The sequence below is a fragment of the Lepidochelys kempii genome, chromosome 1, assembly GCF_965140265.1.
Source record: "Lepidochelys kempii isolate rLepKem1 chromosome 1, rLepKem1.hap2, whole genome shotgun sequence".
In the NCBI taxonomy this organism is placed as follows: Eukaryota; Metazoa; Chordata; order Testudines; family Cheloniidae; genus Lepidochelys; species Lepidochelys kempii.
The window spans coordinates 280056337-280078545 of NC_133256.1; the positions used below are offsets into that span (position 1 = coordinate 280056337).

At 41.5% G+C, this 22209-nt stretch overlaps 1 protein-coding gene and 1 long non-coding RNA gene across 5 annotated transcripts in view; one reads left to right on the forward strand and one right to left on the reverse strand.

The window, feature by feature from the left end:
• NAV3 (neuron navigator 3) overlaps positions 1-22209 on the reverse strand; it is a 415305-nt gene that overhangs the window by 223356 nt on the left and 169740 nt on the right. For all 4 annotated transcript variants that reach the window (XM_073327696.1, XM_073327697.1, XM_073327695.1 and 1 more), the window contains exon 8: positions 9690-10725. In XM_073327696.1, the coding sequence (XP_073183797.1) occupies positions 9690-10725 (1036 nt within the window). The remainder of the gene's footprint in view (positions 1-9689; positions 10726-22209) is intronic.
• Positions 1-22209, forward strand: part of LOC140905080 (uncharacterized) — a 38468-nt gene that overhangs the window by 14235 nt on the left and 2024 nt on the right. The gene's annotated exons all lie outside the window — the stretch shown is intronic.

Below are 22209 nucleotides of genomic sequence, written 5' to 3' on the forward strand. Positions count from 1 at the left end.
GTGGTAGTTTGAATAAGGATCTGATCAAACATCCAGATGTTCCTATGCTTAATTGGACCATTTTAGTTTCACTTGTTGCTAATAAATATCTTCAGCAGTGAAGACTGGTGCAATCTGCATTGCGAATGATAAGTCTTTTCCAGTGCACTGAGGGGAGCAAAATCAATGGAATCATACTAATACCTGGTGTAACTCCAGTGACTTCTCTAGAATTACATCAGGGATTAATTTGACCCAACGTCTGCAGGCTAGCACACAGAAAATTAAATAACTTGCTCATTAACCTTAAATATTACTCCTCCATCCCTCTTTGTTTTTTTAATTCTTGCACATCTGTGTTGAGATCAAGGAAAGCAAATAGAATTGCAGGTGAGGCAAAGCCCCACCACTGACTTATCTTCTAGCGCTGAACATTTGCAATGAAGGTTAATTAGTTCTAATTAAACAACTGTCATGAAAATCTCCTTTCTGTTTTAATCATGACAATAGGAAATGATTTTTACCTCCAATTGGTCTTCAATAAAACGTGTGTCAACTTGTGCCCTCAACTACATCTGTGAAACCCCACTAAATTTAGTTTAAATTAAACTGTACAAGAATAACTAAGAGCAGAATTTGGACCTCTGCACACAGTAATTAATATCTTTAATACATTCAATAACTTCCTGTTTTTAATGGAATATCCACCTTTTGATAATCACAGATGACATCTAACATTTTATTACTTGACATTCCGAAAGATTCCATATGATGTTTTTTTAAATTTTTCTGACAACTCCCAGAGGTACAGCTGTCTTGGGTGCATTTTATTGATTATTTGATCTGAGGGCTAGGTCAGCATCACAACTATACAAAAATATATTTAAAAAGAATAATTATTAGGCAATAAACAACAGGTAACTGAAGTACTGGGCTTTAGTTTTATCTGAGAAATAAGCCAAAAATGTTTATTGTAATCTTCCCCCTCCCCCACTCTCCCTACACTTATTCTCTCTTTACCTGCCATGTTCTGTTGAAAGCATTGGCCTCTCCTCATGAAGTAAAGATGTGTACGGAGGGAGCTGTTTCAAATACCTTAGTGTGTTTTTGTTGGAAATAAAGCATGTAGTGGGCAGTGTTATAATGCTAGCTATGATTGCAAGACTTTGTAATTTGCCATCTTCATCTCACAACAGGGAATGTAAATGGCAGATTCAGACAAATCACTCCGTGCGTTTCTGTGAGTTGCCAATTAACAACAAAAATGACTTGCTGTTTGTTTAGCAGCACAATCTATCTTAAGCTATTTCATAACCAATATATAAATTACTGGGACAATGGGTGCAACTGAAAACTCAACATTCACTACCACAGTTGGTGACCACAGTAGTTTCTTATCTTTAAAACAGGAGACACTGAGATATTGGCAAGCACTGCTGATTGGTAAATGTTGAGTTGTAAAGAGCCTCCACGGTAACTAAAGGGAGCAGCTAAACTCTTCTCAAAATACTACAGCTAGGATACAAATCTCCTTAACAGTCCAGTGCCATTAATTAATCATTTCTCAGTGCCTATGGAGGTTCAATCCTACCTTAGCACCCATGTCCCATACTTCACCTATCTTAGCAGTACAAGTCCCATATAACTGCAAACCCTTACCAGTGGTCTAGTAATAAAAGTGTCTGAACCACCAAACAGGAAGAGAAGTAGGGAGCAGTTTTTAGTAAACTGTTAACTGTTTCATTAATTAAACCAATATTGAAAATCTTACTCCCGACAGCATGCTGAGGTGTAAATGTTTTCCAGACAATCCTTCATTTAGCAATTACTCTAACTTCACACATATTGTTATGAGCTGGATGAAACCTTGTAATAAGTTGAGTTAAAACCTCATTTAAACAGATGTGTGAACAAGCCCTTCATTTAAGATAGTTGTAAGAGACAGTTAAGGTGCAACATCTAAAACAAATCCTAACACAATCTGCCCAGAAACTAGCACCAGAGGGTTCCATTAGGGGCGTGTGTGGAGGTGTGTGTATGTGTATTTATATATATGTATGTATAAGTGGAAACTGAGAACAGAGAAGGACAGAGAGAGGGAGAGGCAAAGAACGCAAAGCAGGGCCCTGTAAGCACAGTGTGACCCTGGGAAAAACTAGAGAGAGAGCTTTTGAGTCTGGTGTTGGCTAAAGAGGCTAGGGGTTAGAAGCTAAGAAACTGCTCCTTTTGCTCTTGGTTCCTCCTGAGGTTGTGATTGCTTGCAAGAATGGCAGTGGCACATCCTTAACTCCACAGAAAATGGCCAGAATGCTGTAGGCAGCAGCAGCTCCCTTATAACCTTTAACCCAGTGGTCAAGGGAATCTCCCAGGATGTGGGAGATGCCAGTTCAATTCCCTCCTCTGCTTGGTGAGGGGAAATGATTTGAACATGGGCTTCTGATTTCTCAGGCAAGTGCCACTGGGCTATGATAGATTTTGATAGGGGTCTCTCTTGTTGAAGCTGTTGCATTGGCCCTGAGAGAAAATAAGAATGATTCTATAGTCCAGTGCTTAGGGGACTCATCTGAGAGGTGGGAAATCCACATTCAAATAATTTCCCCTCATTAGGCAAAGGAAGGAACTGAACCACTTTCTCCCTGGTCTAAGGCTCCCACGAGGGCTCAGTCATGAGATACATCCCTGGGCAGCTAGACTGAGGTGTTGTGCACAAGTTTAGTTGTAGAAACCAAGGCACCTAAAGGACTTTACAGCAAAAATTTAGGCATCAGGGAGATTTAGGCACCTCCAAAGTTAGGCAGCAGTTAAACATGTTTTTTGAGGAGCTCAATGGCACCTAAAGTTTGGACTTAAGCTTTTAAAGTGGAAGTTGGGCACCTAAGTCCTTTTGTGGAGCTGGACCTATCCTTCTGCAGTAATTATTGTACGAGTTCATAAAATAAGGCTAAATAATACTATAAACATTTCAATTATTTCTAGGGCTGTCAAACACAGAATACAAAGTGCACAGTGCTCACTTTATATGTATTTTTGATTCCAAATATTTGCACTGTAAAAAACAAAAGAAATAGTATATTTTAGTTCACCTAATACAAGTACTGTAGTGCAATCTCTTTGTCATGAAAGTTGAACTTACAAATGTAGAATTATGTACAAAAAATAACTGCATTTAAAAATAAAACAATGTAAAACTGTAGAGCCTATAACTCCACTCAGTCCTACTTCAGCCAATTGCGCAGACAAACAAGTTTGGTTACAATTTGCAGGAGATAATGCTGCCCACTTCTTGTTTACAGTGTTACCTGAAAAGAAAACAGGAGTTCGCATGGCACTGTTGTAGCTGGCATTGCAAGATATTTACGTGCCAGATGCGCTAAAGATTCATATGTCCCTTCATGCTTCAATCACCATTCCAGAGGACATGCTGATGATGGGTTCTGCTTGATAACAATGCAAAGCAGAGTGGACTGACACATGTTCATTTTCATCATCTGAGTCAGATGCCACCAGCAGAAGGTTGATTTTCTTTTTTGGTGGTTCGGGTTCTGTAGTTTCCACATCTGAGTGTTGCTCTTTTAAGACTTCTGAAAGCATGCTCTACACCTCATCCCTCTCAGATTTTGGGTGGCATTTCAGATTCTTAAACCTTGGGTTGAGTGCTGTAGCTATCTTTAGAAATCTCAGATTGTTACCTTCTTGGCGTTTCATCAAATCTGCTGTGAAAGTGTTCTTAAAATGAGCATCATCCGAGACTGCTTTAACATGAAATACATGGCAGAATGCGGGTAAAACAGAGCACGAGACATGCAATTCTCCCCCGAGGAGTACAGTCACAAATTTAACAAATGCATTATTTGTTTAAGGAGCATCATCAGCATGGAAGCATGTGCTCTGGAATGGTGGCCGAAGCATGAAGGGGCATACTAATGTTTAGCATATCTGGCATATAAATATCTTGCAACACCGGCTACAAAAGAGCCATGTGAATGCCTGTTCTCACTTTCAGGTGACATTGTAAATAAGAAGTAGGCAGTGGTATCTCCTGTAAATGTAAACAAACTTGTTTGTCTTAGTGATTGGCTGAACAAGAAGTAGGACTGAGTGGACTTGTAGGCTCTAAAGTTGTACATTGTTTTGTTTTTGAGTGCAGTTATGTAACAAAAAAAATCTACATTTGTAAGTTACATTTTCACGATAAAGAGATTGCACTACAGTACTTATATGAGGTGAATTGAAAAATACTATTTCTTTTATCATTTTTACAGTTTATACAATTTTTATTACAAATATTTGAAGTGAGCACTGTACACTTTGTATTCTGTGATGTAATTTAAATCGATCGATTTGAAAATGTAGAAAAACATCCAAAATATTTGACAAATTTCAATAGTTATTCTATTGTTTAGAATTAATTGTTTAGATTAATTGCGATTAATTTTTTAAATCACAGTTAATTTGAGTTAATTGTGTGAGTTAACTGCAATTATTCAACAGCCCTAATTATTTCTTCATTTAATGTAATTCAAGGATTGCCTTTTAAAGATATATTTTTGATTGTGGATAATACATGGGACATATCCTCAGTTGGTGTAAAGTGCCACAGCGCCTTTGACTTCACTGACTTCATTGACACAAGGACAATTTACACTAGCCCATGGAGTGGATTTGTCATTTGTGTTACTATTCAAGCTTTTATTTAGGTTTTCCTTTCTGTGGAAGATTGGCAGTGTACACAGCCCAGATCAGAAAGAGAAAATAATATGTAAGTGCAAAATATTATCCTCACTACTCTAAAACTTTTAGGGGATACTGTGTACATAATATTTTGGGGCAATAAAATGTAGTCAATAACTACAAATCAATATAAATTAATCTATCCCTCTCATGACCTGTATAAAGTATAAGCAATGATGATGTAAAATCCCTGACATTGTGGGGCAAGATTAAAAGCCTTTCCTTTTCAGCCTTGTCTCTTTCTTCCCTTTCCCCTGCAACTGTATCTCCATTGTGCTACTTTGCTCCCTTCTGTATCTGAACGCTTAGCAGCACCGTGTGAAGGTGAGTAAAATTCCATGGTCAAATTCACTGAATTTCAGTGATGGTGTAATTTACACTAGTTTTGTAGTTCCCTCAGTGTGTAAGAAGCTGTAGGCTAAATTAGCACCAGGACTATTTTAACTAACTGTACACCTACCTAGACCCTTCTATTACTTTTCCTGCTACATCCCTCTCATCAAGCCTTTTGGCAAGTAAACTACACTCGAGGGTAGCATAGAGAATGGCTCAGGCTAGTTGCCCAAGTACGTACCTAGGTGATCCAGTCCGGTTTGTATTCTGGCAGCTGACCCGAGCCATTGCTCATGCTACCCCTTGCTACACTGCTATTTTTAGCATGCTAATTGGAGCAGACCTAGCACATCTGTCTATCTGTGCTAGGAAGCATGCTCCCACTTTCAGTGCAGATGTACCTTAGATCAGTTGGACTCTGTGGACCAAGTCCAGAGGCGACGTGTATAGGATTGTTAGTTGCACATTCATAACTGTGTTTGAATCTAAGTTGTTATGTTTTGAGGAGGCTGGAGGAACTAAGGTCACATCAGTTTAGATTCCCTCATAGTCAAATCTATGGTCTCTTTTCTTTGAAGAGAAGGGGTGATCCCTGATGAATCTGCCTGCCCTGGTGTTTAAGGAGGATAAATATGACATCAGATAGCAATTGTGCACTAAGGACACTCATAATAAATCCTTTCAGCGCATCCTAATGGAACATCTGAAGAAGTGGGTTTTTTACCCACAAAAGCTTATGCCCAAATACATTTGTTAGTCTTTAAGGTGCCACCGGACTCCTCATTGTTTTTGTGGATACAGACTAACACGGTTACCCCTCAGATGGCTTATGGAACATTCTCTTTTAGATACAACACACTAATAACAACTATGACTCATTACCTACAACACATAATGACTACTATGCCATCATACTCCTTGTTGAAAGAAAAATACATGCTCATCTCACAAAGAAACTCCTTTGCAACAGTCCCTACTACTACTCTACTATCCCTAAATCCACATTAGTGTCACTGTGGCCAAAGAAATTCTCTGTAATTGTATAGTATTTGATATTCAGAGGTTACCATCAAGTAACCCAGCTAAAGTAATAACTTACTTTTTACATATGGTACATTGCTGGGAGCCTATACAGATTGGACCCTTGTGTTGTAGCTGGTACAATTTTATAGGAGTTTGCAGGATTACGTATAGAATTTTGCTGGGTTTCTGCTGAATTACACTGGGCCTATCACTTTACAAGGACAGCAGTGTATATTTGCAGGAGTTGGGCATTTTTTCCAGCTGACAGCACTGTGTAAAAAACAGTTCTTTTGGACAGTGATTTTTGTTTATCAGCCCATTATTCTTTGGAGTTATTTTAGCAGCTAACAGGCATACTTGAGAATTATGTGCATACATTGCGGTGGCCAACTAAGAAAACAGTTGTGTTTACTAGTGAGAAAATGCAAATACACCAACCTGGCTTCACATATAGTACTATTTACCATATGCCCCCCAGGAATAATTATGCTGAGTTTGTAAATATGGATATTCTGTCTCTGATTATATTTATACTCTGCTATAAAATCATTGTCTACTATTTCGAAGACCTTGAGACCCGCAAGGAATAGAGTTAGCGTGTATCTGCATTCAGTACAGGATCTGTGGGACAGATTCTGCTCTCAGTTCCACAGATGTACAACTGAAGTAACTCCAGCCAAGTCAGTGGAGTTATTCTTCTTAACACTGGTGTGAGATTAGATTTTGGGCTTTTGAATTGTTTTCAAGCAAGATTTAACTTCAAATACAGTTGGTTGAGGCATTCTAGGGATTACTCATAAAGCCAAATTCTATTGGTAAATGCACTTGAATCTCCCCTTTAATAGTCCAAATGTATTTTGCATTTTGATGCAGCATAAAAAAAAGATAACATATTTCCATATTGTAACAACATGCAATGAAATGGCATCACCATGTGGCAAATGTTAGTTTCATATGCATTTAAGGGCAGAATGGGGTCCACATATATCTTTATATTCATATATATATTCCATTTTATATTCAGTATAGTAAATTGCATATATCACTGAAGTTGTTTCAGGCCACTCAATTATTCAGAATCACATCAATTCATTAAATATTTCTCTTACACATGCTCAACTATATATTTAATTGAAGAGGCCAGCTATTGAATATTAAAATAAATAAAAACTACGCTCTATGGCTTTTTCCCCCTCATAATTTTTGGAGCTCTGTTTTTAATCACAATAAACTTCAATAATTTATCACTCACCCGCATTGGTTCTGAAGCCGTGTTTAGTTTTACATAATGATATATGCTCCCTCTGTGTCTACTCCAGCACCTCTTTAATCTTTAGCCAATTTTTATCTACAAGTTCCACTTGCTAACAAAAACTGCCAGCCTATTCTACTTAATAATACATTTCTCAGTTTATCAAATTTTCCTTTTTTAAATGTTTAATTTACCCCCAACTGAATCTAAAAGTCCTCCAACAGCTGACATTTGAAACCTTATTAAACTGCAATCACTATTACTGAAACCAGCCATAATAGTAGCTTCCCTTATTATAGCTTCCTTATTGTGTAAAATGAAAATCTCTAGCCGCCATAGTTTACCTCTTGTTTTTCAATCCATTACACCAGATCCTACCTAATGTAAAGAGACTGTTGCCCCCTTACTAACTAACATTCAGTGGGGCGGTTTTAGTTGCTAGCTCCCAGTACTCACAGGGGGGGTCGATGGGGAATCACGACCCTGTGACAGCCAGTCCCCAGGAACAATGGGGAGAGGCCAGTGCTCCAGGTCAGTCTGAATGACAGGGCGGGCAGGCTAATCAGAGAGTCAGGAGGCCGGGGGGGTCCCGTCCTCCATGTGAGCTGGATTTGCCTGCGTCAGACAGAGTGGGGCTGAGCTAAGGAGCAAGCAGGGGCCCAAGCTGAGCCAGGGAGCAGAGCTGGGCCAGATCCAGAGGGACCAGAAAAGCAGCCCAGAGAGAGCAGACCCTGTCCTGGGAGCAGAGCTGCAGCCCCAAAGCCAGAGGCACAGGCCAGAGAGAGCAGACTTGCCCTGGGTGCAGAGTTGCAGCAACCAGAGCCAGAGGGGCCAGAAAAGCAGCCCACGAAGCAGGTCAGTGCTGGGAGTAGATTCACAGAAGCAGTCTGCAGAGCAGACCTGTCCTGGGAGCAGAGCAGCAGCAACCAGAGGCAGAGGGGCCAGAAAAGCAGCCCAGGGAGGTGGAGGCAGAGCAGCAGCCATGCTGAGGCAGAGTGGGGCTGGAGCTGTCCAGAGCCGGGTGTCATGAGCAGCTGAGGAGAGCAAGGGGGACCCTGGGCAGTGGGCCCAGCACAGGGAGACGCCTCAGCCAGGATGCTCTGCAGGCCAGACTCGGAGGGGGATTGGTAACCCCGACAGGGCCGGGGCAACGCTGGGAAGAAGGGCCCTGCCACCTAGAGCCTGAGAGCGTGTGGCCACCACCAGAGCAAGTATCTGACCCGCAGCATCCCTACAGCACAGCCGGGGCCTGAGAAGGAGGCCTGGGACTTACAAGGAACAGACTGAACTGCCCTGACATTCCAGAGACACTGTTTGTGATGTTCCCTGCCACAGAGCGGGGTGATGTGTTTCCTTTAACCTTTCCCATTTTTCCTTATTCTTTTTAAAATTAATTGTTGATTAAATAACTTGCATTTGCTTTAAATTGTATGTAATGATCAGTGGGTCAGAAAAGTGCCCAGTGCAGAGAGAGTACCCTGGAGTGGGGACACCCTAGCCCCTGTCCTAGGTGACCGCAGCAGGGTTGGGGGTCGAGCCCCCCAGGAATCCTGGGCCCAGTCTTGTTGGGGTTACGAGGACTCTGGCAGACTGGAGAGTGGAAGGGGAGTCCTCAAGGGCAGGGAGGTCACTGGGTAAAGAAAGTGGGAGCAAGGACTCAGATCCTTTCGCTAGCCCACTTCACCGGGGTAGTGCAGAAGCCAGGAAAGTTCCCCACAATAGCAGGACTATTCCCCTGCTTACACTAACATAAGAGATTATAACTTCTGGTTAATGTAAAGCTGCCCTTCTGCAATATTGTTATGCTGGGGTCAGTAGAGTAGAATCAGGATGCTGCAATCTAGCCCCATGCTAACCCAATTCGCCCTCGGTGAATATTTGCAAGAATTTTTAAATTATTTCCCTCGCTAATGCCTCTTTGGGTCATCTTCTGTGATGATTCCAATAAAGTTTACTTTAAGAATATTTAGGAAACAGCAAATTCTAAGCAAATATTGCAGAATACTGGCAGAAAATAGCTTTTGAAATCTAAGCAAAAGTATTCAACACTGGAAATCTGATTTTAAGAGTTATGCTCATCAACCAGAAATGTATCATGTGACTTGCATACCCAATCAAAACAGCTTGAATTTCAAATGGCAAATACTCACAACAAACTGCCCATGTATGAGCTACAAACCAAAAAATGTCCATGGCAACTATTCATAGAGTAATTTTGAGTAGTGCACAAATTTTAGGAAAATCATGTTTGTGTACAACTTGGGAACAAACAGATAAAATCCACTAGCCATTTGATTCTTTATGAATTATTCTATCAGTTCCAGTTACACTTCTTATAAATTATAACACAAAACTGTTTTAGTGACCTTACCTATAAATGAAAGGAGCTACTGTGGCAGTGTTTGGGTGACTATATTGCTGTTGTTGAGGAAGTTGGACGATGCCATTTCCTGTGACTTGTCCACTGCTTGCAGCCATTGAAACAGAAAGAGCTGCAGAAGAACCAGGGGTCAGAGTTGGGCTAGATTCCTTTCCTTCAGAAGAAGCAAGACTACAGGAAGTGGAGCCTCTCTCATTAGCTTGTGATTTCATTGTCGATTGAGACTGGTTGCCCTTTGTAGTCCTGAATTTTTCAGACTCTTTACTTCCTGCACAAACAGGTGATGCACTCTGCTTTGCTGTTGGTACCTTTGATCCAGGTTTTGGTATCCCACTAGAGGAGGGTATTAAACTTTCCTTCTTGGCTGCTGTAGTCTTGTTCCCCTTTGGGATCAAGCTTGCAATTTTTGAGCTCTTCTTTGTCGATGTTTCAGTGACCTGATCCTTCTCTTCCTTTACTGTTTTCTCAGTGCAAACTTTATTTTTGTCCCTGTTCTTTTCCTCTTTGTCCTTTGGCTGTAGCAAAGTCTTTTTATTGCTGAGATTTTTGCTTCCAGCTTTTGGAGGGGTTAGCTTAGGCGACGCTTTAGGACTGCTACTGGTGGAGCCACCACTATTTAGCCCACTGCTAAAGCCGTCCATTTCGCCACACTCCGAAAAGGTATCATCCTCTCTTCCGCTGTCATTGGGTCCTGAACTTGATGACAAGGGGGGTCTTAAAGCAGTCCTAGCATTAACCAGTTTGAACTTTTCCAGCATGGATTTCTGTCCAGATGAAGGGGGTTTTGCTCCTTCAGAAAGGGGTGGCTTGAGCCTGTCTGAAGATGGAGTTGGGGACGTGGCGGGACTAGGCTGCTTCACGGACAGCATGGTGGAGGTGGCAGTGTGTTTGACATTCATGGATTTGCTGCGCCAAGGCTTGCTGGCACTTGGAGAGGGTATGGCAGAGACCGGCTGCTGCCCAGTGCTGGTGGGATGCTGCACATTTCCATTCATGCCTGCAGATGGGTGAGGGCCTTTTGGTGAATCTGTTTTTAAAAAAAGAGTAAGAATCATATATCTTGCAATGACAGAATTATTTTTCTTCCCCCTGCTCTAAAATGATATTCTGATTAGTTATGCCTTTAAAAGCACAGATACAACTGAGATTTCAAAGACGGACAGAAAATGCAGTTTATATTAAACTTGGTTTATACACAGAAGGCTACAGTTAAGTATATGGTTTGCAAAACGATAATGTTTTTGCTTCTCTGTCATGTTGTTTTAGAGTGTCCATCTCTCAGAGCTGAGGAGAACATGGAGGCACCATGTAACTTTCACTTCTGAAACTTTTTTCAGAGTAACAGCCGTGTTAGTCTGTATTCGCAAAAAGAAAAGGAGTACTTGTGGCACCTTAGAGACTAACCAATTTATTTGAGCATGAGCTTTCGTGAGCTACAGCTCACTTCATCGGATGCATACCGTGGAAACTGCAGCAGACTTTATATACACACAGAGAATATGAAACAATACCTCCTCCCACCCCACTGTCCTGCTGGTAATAGCTTATCTAAAGTGATCATCAAGTTGGGCCATTTCCAGCACAAATCCAGGTTTTCTCACCCTCCACCCCCCCACACAAATTCACTCTCCTGCTGGTGATAGCCCATCCAAAGTGACAACTCTCTACACAATGTGCATGATAATCAAGTTGGGCCATTTCCTGCACAAATCCAGGTTCTCTCACCCCCTCACCCCCCTCCCAAAAACCACACACACAAACTCACTATCCTGCTGGTAATAGCTCATCCAAAGTGACCATTCTCCCTACAATGTGCATGATAATTAAGGTGGGCCATTTCCAGCACAACCCACCCCCATACACACACAAACTCACTCTCCTGCTGGTAATAGCTCATCCAAACTGACCACTGGTAATAGCTCATCCAAACTGACCACTCTCCAAGTTTAAATCCAAGTTAAACCAGAAGATGTTCTGGTTTAACTTGGATTTAAACTTGGAGAGTGGTCAGTTTGGATGAGCTATTACCAGCAGGAGAGTGAGTTTGTGTGTGTATGGGGGTGGGGGGGTGAGAAAACCTGGATTTGTGCTGGAAATGGCCCACCTTGATTATCATGCACATTGTAGGGAGAGTGGTCACTTTGGATGAGCTATTACCAGCAGGATAGTGAGTTTGTGTGTGTGGTTTTTGGGAGGGGGGTGAGGGGGTGAGAGAACCTGGATTTGTGCAGGAAATGGCCCAACTTGATTATCATGCACATTGTGTAAAAAGTTGTCACTTTGGATGGGCTATCACCAGCAGGAGAGTGAATTTGTGTGGGGGGGTGGAGGGTGAGAAAACCTGGATTTGTGCTGGAAATGGCCCAACTGGATGATCACTTTAGATAAGCTATTACCAGCAGGACAGTGGGGTGGGAGGAGGTATTGTTTCATATTCTCTGTGTGTATATAAAGTCTGCTGCAGTTTCCATGGTATGCATCCGATGAAGTGAGCTGTAGCTCACGAAAGCTCATGCTCAAATAAATTGGTTAGTCTCTAAGGTGCCACAAGTACTCCTTTACTTCTGAAACTAAAGCTCTTAATAATTAAAAGATTATAATCGTATCTTAATATTAGATCAAGAAAGCATTCTGATCAGAAGATGTCAGATGCCTGATGTGTCGAAAGAATAGTAAATATGGCAGGCGACCAGCTTGGCTTAACGGTGAAATCCTTGCGGATCTTAAACATAAAAAAGAAGCTTACAAGAAGTGGAAGATTGGACAACTGACCAGGGAAGAGTATAAAAATATTGCTCGGGCATGTAGGAATGAAATCAGGAGGGCCAAATCACACCTGGAGCTGCAGCTAGCAAGAGATGTTAAGAGTAACAAGAAGGGTTTCCTCAGGTATGTTGGCAACAAGAAGAAAGCCAAGGAAAGTGTGGGCCCCTTACTGAATGAGGGAGGCAACCTAGTGACAGAGGATGTGGAAAAAGCTAATGTACTCAATGCTTTTTTTGCCTCTGTCTTCACTAACAAGGTCAGCTCCCAGACTGCTGCGCTGGGCATCACAGCATGGGGAGTAGATGGCCAGCCCTCTGTGGAGAAAGAGGTGGTTAGGGACTATTTAGAAAAGCTGGACGTGCACAAGTCCATGGGGCCGGACGCGTTGCATCTGAGAGTGCTAAAGGAATTGGCGACTGTGATTGCAGAGCCATTGGCCATTATCTTTGAAAACTCGTGGCGAACGGGGGAAGTCCCCGATGACTGGAAAAAGGCTAATGTAGTGCCAATCTTTAAAAAAGGGAAGAAGGAGGATCCTGGGAACTACAGGCCAGTCAGCCTCACCTCAGTCCCTGGAAAGATCATGGAGCAGATCCTCAAGGAATCAATCCTGAAGCACTTACACGAGAGGAAAGTGATCAGGAACAGTCAGCATAGATTCACCAAGGGAAGGTCATGCCTGACTAATCTAATCGCCTTCTATGATGAGATTATTGGTTCTGTGGATGAAGGGAAAGCAGTGGATGTATTGTTTCTTGACTTTAGCAAAGCTTTTGACACGGTCTCCCACAGTATTCTTGTCAGCAAGTTAAAGAAGTATGGGCTGGATGAATGCACTATAAGGTGGGTAGAAAGTTGGCTAGATTGTCGGGCTCAATGGGTAGTGATCAATGGCTCCATGTCTAGTTGGCAGCCGGTATCAAGTGGAGTGCCCCAAGGGTCGGTCCTGGGGCCTGTTCTGTTCAATATCTTCATAAATGATCTGGAGGATGGTGTGGATTGCACTCTCAGAAATTTGCGGATGATAGTAAACTGGGAGGAGTGGTAGATACGCTGGAGGGCAGGGATAGGATACAGAGGGACCTAGACAAATTGGAGGATTGGGTCAAAAGAAATCTGATGAGGTTCAACAAGGATAAGTGCAGGGTCCTGCACTTAGGATGGAAGAACCCAATGCACCGCTACAGACTAGGGACCGAATGGCTAGGCAGTAGTTCTGCAGAAAAGGACCTAGGGGTGACAGTGGACGAGAAGCTGGATATGAGTCAACAGTGTGCCCTTGTTGCCAAGAAGGCCAATGGCATTTTGGGATGTATAAGTAGAGGCATAGCCAGCAGATCGAGGGACGTGATCGTTCCCCTCTATTCGACATTGGTGAGGCTTCATCTGGAGTACTGTGTCCAGTTTTGGGCCCCGCACTACAAGAAGGATGTGGATAAATTGGAGAGAGTCCAGCAAAGGGCAACAAAAATGATTAGGGGTCTGGAACACATGACTTATGAGGAGAGGCTGAGGGAACTGTGATTGTTTAGTCTGCAGAAGAGAAGAATGAGGGGGGATTTGATAGCTGCTTTCAACTACCTGAAAGGGGGTTCCAAAGAGTATGGTTCTAGACTATTCTCAGTGGTAGAAGAGGACAGGACAAGGAGTAATGGTCTCAAGTTGCAGTGGGGGAGGTTTAGGTTGGATATTAGGAAAAACTTTTTCACTAGGAGGGTGGTGAAACACTGAAATGTGTTACGTAGGGATTCAATTGGGGATTGGTCCAGATGTGAGCAGGGGGTTGGACTAGATGACCTCCTGAGGTCCCTTCCAACCCTGATATTCTATGACTCTATGTCCCAGATGTCAGTAAATTAGCGAACATCTCCAATCACAGAATTGAGACGCTGAAAGGGAAAAAGATGGATTTTGAAAGATAACAAAAGTAAAGATTTTCCTTTCTGGTTTTTGAGAAATACAACACTTACGTTGAAAAACCTATACTAGAGATAGTGGTCTGGGAAATATTGTTTCTGTTCCTACAAGCAAAAAATGTCTAGCACATATACCAACACGTCTCTGGGCCACTGCCCTGAAATGTCTAATTTAATTCTACCTTTTGGGCACCATATTTCTTTGCTAAGACTGATGACAGAGGTTTGATTACAGTGCATTTTCCAGGACAGGAGAAAATATATCAGAAAGTTTCACTGTTGACAGTACTTGATAGCAGTTGCTAGTTCTGCAACAGCACAACACTGACAGTTATTTAGGATCTGATTCTTATTTACTTTAATGGCTAGATCCACAAAGGGGATTTAAGTTTAGTGTTGCAATACCTAACTTCAAGCACGCTGCTGCACAGTGGAATCCGCAGCCCTATGATAGACACCCAGACTCCCTCCTATACAATGCACGGGGAGAGTTAGATGCCTAAGAACAGAATTCACAAAAGCCAGCAAGGTGAGCAGAGAACTGCCTAAGCTAGCCAATAGGAAATGCCAAGGAGAGGGGTGTGGCCCAAGCTCCACCCTTCAAAGAGATTTAGGCACTTATTTCCAGGCTGGAGGGAAGCGCCTCCCTCCACCCAGAATTCAGAGCCTTGAACTCTCTCTTGGAGTTAGGCACCGAAATCAATTCAACCCTTTTTTGCCAAAAACAAGGAGGGGAATCAGTGGCCTTATACTCTGTAGCCCAGTGGATTCACCTAGGAAGTGGGAGACCCGGTTTCAAGGCTCTACTGTGACTCAGGAGGAGTTGAATTTGGGTGTCTCCCAGGCTGGGTGTGTGCACTAACACCCAGGCAATAGAATTTTCTAGGGTGGGGGCTCTCTCAGTCTTTCCTGTTGAAGCTGTTAGAGTCTATAAACAGGTTTCAGAGTAACAGCCGTGTTAGTCTGTATTCGCAAAAAGAAAAGGAGTACTTGTGGCCCCTTAGAGACTAACCAATTTATTTGAGCATAAAGCTTTCATGAGCTACAGCTCACTTCATCGGATGCATAAATACGACAGGCGCAGAGGCTGGGTTCTGACTCTCACATCCCAAGGGAGTGCCCTACCCACTGTGCAACAGGGTCAGTCTCACTCTCTTTCTGGCCCAATGGATTATTTATTTACTCACAGTGAAACAGCTTCAAAAGGAGAGATACGGAGACTCACCCCAGAGTACCCCCTAGCTCAGTGGGTTTCCGACGTCCTGGGGAAGTGCTCTTACCACTGGGCTATAAGGTAGAAGACAGCTTCAGCCTGGGTCCCAATCTGGTTGACATACTCTAATGTGACCTGAGTCCTACCAGATTGGATCCCACAGGCAAGGTAGGGGATGCCTAGTTTGTTAATCTTGCTGAGGGTTAGGTGTGAACAAGGCACTGGATATCAGGATTCTAGCAACTGTGTGCATACCCATCAGCAGAAACTGAGGATTTCTCTACGTGAGCATTTAGTTCTCGGCAAATTGAGGTGTGTATCTTTTCCACGCTAGCCTGCCTAGTGCTCACTGAAATGGGACTAAATCAGAACACATTAATGAATGTTAATGTGCATCAGCAGGGTCCACATGGACATTTAGTCCAAGGCAGGTTGATTTGGGATAGATTCATGCATGCCCCAAATTTACCATGAACAAATTGTTTATGTAGACACACCCTCCTATGTCTAGGGAATGTGGGCACATGCTGGGTTAGGCGGCAGCTGAACAGGGCTTTTGAGGATCTCAATTTGGGATTTAGGTCCCAAAGTATGAGGTAGACCACTAAATCCTTTTATAGATTAGTCCTAAAACCCATTTGCAGTGCCAGAGCAGGACAAAGGGGCTTTAGTATAAATGAGAATCAGGCCCTCTGTGTAATAATCAATACAGTTGAACATATTTTAAACACTAACCATATTTTCCAACAAACAGCCTGCCTTCTTAAGCAAAACAGACTGATGTATGAAAAACACATGCATTGGGAATGAGCTCTTTTAAATTAAGCCCACATTGCTAAGTGTGGGGGCCTGAGTAGTTGAGTGCTACTTGCTGGTTAACATTACTCTGTGGCATCAGAGAAACAAAGTGTTAATGGTGATTAAACCCATTGAAACCACCAAGTATGTCTCTCAATTATTGTGCATAATTGTATTAGCTCAGATGATGTTTCAAGTTAGTGTATTTTGTATTGTTGCACAGAATACCAGGAGGGCTACTGAAAGGATGCTTAGACGTGTCCATATTATTCAGTGTCAATTTCAGAGTGGCAGATACTTCTGAGGCACGACTACAAAATGTCCACTTGAAATACTATTCATGTGTTACCAAAACTGCACTTAAAGCTTTATGTAGAAACGTGAGCCCAAGGTCCAAGAATCTAAATATTATAGTTAGTGAGAAAGGACACTAGCAGCATTTCTCCTTTGAGTGTTAAACCAGGGCTATTTACAATTCTGTTTCTTGCACTATAAGTTCTATAGCTCAAAGATTGCTTTCATTGTTAAATGAAAGCAGGTTACCAGCTCATAAGAGGGAGTAGAGGCTTGTAAGTATCCTGGGAGAGGTGCCCTAATTTTTCTTCAACAAAAACAAAATACAGCAGTATTGACCCACACTGCACTTGTATCATAACAATAGGCACCATAGATGCACAAAATCTGTTTCTTCCTAACATAAATACAGTATTAGTTAAGGTCAAGAATCCAGATCCTAGTGATGCCATCTATCAGGCTATCTCTATCTTAAACAGATGCTCTATCTTATTTTTTCTAACACCTGTCACGATAATATGCAGGCCCTGCCCAGATGAATTAGCTCTGCATGCCTATGCCCACAGTGGACTTCACAGAAGATTCTGCTCTTTATCCTTCCCGAGTTCCAGGAAACTCTGTAGGATTTAGTTACTGTGAGAAAACTTTAGCAAATAGATGGAGTCTACAGTGGTCTTTAAAATAGGTCAGAGTTTATCTCATTCTAATCTCTTCTGGTAGCTTATCCCATAAATACACCCCCAAAACTGGGAATGCTTTGAGACAGATCCTAGCCTTTTAGTGGCATGAAGTAGCCTTCAAGCAGGGCCTACTGTGGTACTCCTGTAGAGCCACCTCCTTCCCAGCCACCAGTGCAGAGGTTGCGGTTGGGCCGCTATTATTTTCTGGTGAGCCCCAGCTGCTGGAGCAGAGCCTAGGGGCTGTGGATTGCTGGTGTCGATTATAGCAAGGTTTAGGCTTCTTTAATTATTCCAGGGACCAGTCTAGTGGCTGATGGCCCAGGATGGGAGGTGAGCAAAGACTCCTTTGCACTCACATCTGGACATGCACTGAGTACTCCTTGATTACACGTGAGGATTGTGGCCTTTATTCCCAGTTTTCATGCGCTTCATTGTTAAAAAGTGTTAAAAGTATATGCAGACTATGTATAACAATATATGACTCCACTATGTTCTGGTGTGTTAACTCTGATATTCTGATATTCTGGTATCTGGTATCTGGTAACTGGTACCAGTTTTAACTTGTGTTCATTTACTTACAAAAAGTATTGATTTAAAAAAAACCCACAAAACAAAACCTCCCTTACCATATCTCCTTTGGAGTAATATTAAGCTTGTGTAATGAAGAGACAGTAGTAAACAAAGTAAAAATTACTTTTTGGCATTTCCTCAATAGCTTGTTGTGTTGTACACACAGCAAGTACCCACAGGCGCCTTCAAGTCACTGCTTCATAACACATATATCACAAATTGTAATCAGCGCCAGATACGTTACAGATGCACTCAGAGCTTTAATTTGGTTCTTAATCTTTAATTTAAATCACACCCTTAATGTTCCTTAAAGAGAGTTGTTTGTGTGCCCAAGTGTATTATCAGTAGTGCATCGTACAATTAATAAAGTGGAATAAAAGGATTTGTTTCCTGATACTGAATGACCTTGTCTCCCAACTAAATGCATTCCTTCAACCTGCAGATCTGTTAGTGTGCTGAGCACATTCAGTTCAACTCAGCTATTTATTACATGACATCTGTCCCCACCTTGTGGTAATTTTGATACAGAGTGAATCCAAACAACATATATCTGAGTATTTAATTTTTACATTTTAGTTTTACATCTTAAATCTGTAGGTTACCAGCTTAAAGAGTGAAGAGAGGTTTTGATTATTATGGCAGGACACTAACTTTTCTTCTTCAATAACAACAACATAAATCAATATTTCCAGCATGTTGATTCAAGCTGCATATATGTAGGCTTGGCAGAATTTGATTTTTTAAAAATAATTTTGACGGAGTGTATCCATGTTTATTTTTAAGCTTTTTTTCAATTTTTATCTATTTAAATTTTCACAGTTGAGTGAAATTATGGGTAGGGTCACCAGATGACCCGATTTTATAGGGACAGTCCCGATTATTGAGTCTTTTTCTTACATAGGCTTCTATTACCCCCCACCCCTTTCCCGATTTTTCACATTTGCTGTCTGGTCACCCTAATCATGGGGGGGACAAGCAATAATTATTTAATGACAATATATGTGGAGATTCAAAAAGTTAAAGCTTTAAAACAAAAATTGTCAACATAACACATACAAATATACTAAGTAAATACCCTTAAATCAAACTTTAATAAGTTCTCAAGCAGCATTTGTCATTCATTGCCTGTCCATAATGCCCTTCATTTTCCGTTTTCACTGATTTTTATTGCAAAAGTCCCAGGTTTTACATAAGCTATTATTTGTGGGTGGTGGTTGTTTTTTTTTTCTTTACCGATTTGCACCACAGTCCTGGACCACTCAAGTACATGAAAATACCGATTATGTGAAGAAAATCAGATACGTTACATTAGGTAGCTGTATTTATGTTAATAATAAATTTGTCTGAGTGTAAATACAAGGCTTTCTGTTCAAGCAAGCAATGTAATGGAAGATATACGTACACACTCACGTGCATGCATGTGCACACACATTGTTAATGTGCAGTCCATGAAATAAACCATTGAACTGCTTTCACTTTCAGTTTTCTTACTTCTTGCTATTTGTTGGGTTTGTATTTTTATTTATTTATTTATTTTTGGTGCTCCAGTCCCCCAGTGTTAACCACAATATTTACGCAGAAAATTGTGAAATTAATTTATTGTACTGATTTTCACCTGCTTCTATTTTTTTTATAATACTGATAAATTCCTGGGAAATTTTAAACAAAATAAAAATTGAAACCTTTTTGTCAATTTCTATTTTCATCAATGGAAAATATGTTTTTGTCAGTTTGTGCATGTATGGCAAAATCAACATTTACTGACATTTAACAAACAAAGATCAAATCCTTCCAAGCCTGTACATATATCATGGCAATTGGCATCAGAGATACATGAAATAAGATATTCTGTTTTCTTGTAACACATATACCGTATTAAAGTCCAGAATCCAGATACTACAGACAAACGTAAAAATCCTTATGTAATTTACGTTATACTTTGTCAGGCAAACTATCTCCATCTTAAACAGATGCTGTATATCTGTATACCAGTAGTCCATCTTTATGGATAATGAAGTGGAATAAAAGGTTTTGTTTCCTGATACTGACTAATATATTTGTGTATTTAATTTTTAAATTTTATTTTTATGTTTACATCTTAAACTTGTTGTCAGGGTTCCCTCCCCACTCTGAACTCTAGGGTACAGATGTGGGGACCTGCATGAAAGACCCCCTAAGCTTAATCATAGAATCATAGAATATCAGGGTTGGAAGGGACCCCAGAAGGTCATCTAGTCCAACCCCCTGCTCAAAGCAGGACCAATTCCCAGTTAAATCATCCCAGCCAGGGCTTTGTCAAGCCTGACCTTAAAAACCTCTAAGGAAGGAGATTCTACCACCTCCCTAGGTAACGCATTCCAGTGTTTCACCACCCTCTTAGTGAAAAAGTTTTTCCTAATATCCAATCTAAACCTCCCCCACTGCAACTTGAGACCATTACTCCTCATTCTGTCATCTGCTACCATTGAGAACAGTCTAGAGCCATCCTCTTTGGAACCCCCTTTCAGGTAGTTGAAAGCAGCTATCAAATCCCCCCTCATTCTTCTCTTCTGCAGGCTAAACAATCCCAGCTCCCTCAGCCTTATTTCTACCAGCTTAGGTTAAAACTTCCCCAAGGCACAAATTCTTTGCCCTTGGATGGTACGCTGCCACCACAAAGTGATTTAACAAAGAATCAGGGAAAGGACCACTTGGAGTTCCTATTCCCCCAAAATATCCCCCCAAGCCCTTACACCTCCTTTCCTGGGGAGGCTTGAGAATAATATCCTAACCAATTGGTTACAAAGTGATCACAGACCCAAACCCCTGGGTCTTAGGACAATAGAGAAATCAGTCAGGTTCTTAAAAGGATTTTATTTAAAAAGAAGTTAAAAATCACCTCTGTAAAATCAGGATAGAAAATAACTTTATGGGTAACAAAAGATTCAAAAACACAGCAGAACTTTCTCTAGGCTTAGTTTCAAAGTTACAAAAAAACAGGAATAAACCTCCCTCCAGCAAAGGAAAAATTCACAAGCAGAACAAAAGATAATCTAACACACCTTGCTTGGCTTTTACTTACAATTTTTGTAATATGAGAGACTTTTAGGATGGTTTATAGGAGAAGGAGTTTTCTGACCTGATGCTTCTCTGCTTCCCAAGAGAACACACAAAAACAAAGCCTTCCCCACCCCACCCCACCCCACCCCCCACCTCCCCCGGCCAGATTTGAAAGTATCTTCTTTCCCCATTGGTCCCTTTGGTCAGGTTCCAACCAGGTTATTTGAGCTTCTTAACCCCTTACAGGTAAGGAGGAATTCTAGGCTACCCTTAGCTGTATGGTTATGACACTTGTAAATCACCAACTCATACAGAAGTTTGCATATACAATCCAGCACAAACGACAGTTCAGTTGTTGCCTATATATATGCTAATCAGAAACAGACACCCACACAACGTTCTTCTTCCACTTACCTGCTCAGATTTTTCCTGCTATGAGAACAATGATTATATGGTTGTGTAAAGGGGCACATGACAAGGATATATGTACATAAGCATATGTTACTGGATCAGGAGCATACACCAAGAAGAATGCTCTGACCCCCTAAGCATCATCTTACAGTGCCTTTTTTTTTTTTTTTTTTTGCTTTTGAGAGAGTTGGATTGGCATAGTGAACTGCCATCCTGCACTACCTCTCCTGGATGCAGACTTTCTGACAGTAGCCAATGTCAGATTTTCCCTAAGGCGCGTAACAAAATAATGGACATAAAATGAAACCAGGACAAACATATAGGCCTAATAATACCAATATAATAGAATCTCTCATGTAACATTTCCAGACCAAAGCCCCAGTTGTAGCTTAGCTAGGGCTTGTGAAATGTACAGGTATAGACATTTTCCCCACAAGCCCACAGAATGGCTGGGGAGCCAGTCTGTGAAGGCTATTTCATCCCCTGGCTGAAATAGCTCTGTTCATCTTTAACATGTGTCTGCTGTAGGGCAGTACATTGCCCCATAAAAGGACTTCATACCACATAGAGGTGCATACTTCTGCACAATCCCAGTCGTCCTTTATGTGGTACAGCCATACCTGTTCTCCTGCCTTCATGGAGGTGAGGCACTGGATTTGCCCCTAAGTGCATGGCCAATTTGTCAGAGTTGTACAGAATAAAAGCAGGGTGGAAATGTAATTTTGAGCGATGCAATGATGGTTCCAAAGATGCAATCTCACAATGCATTTATGTATTTTGAGGGGAGGGAGGGTTAGTATCAAGTAGCTTTAGAACTATTTTGC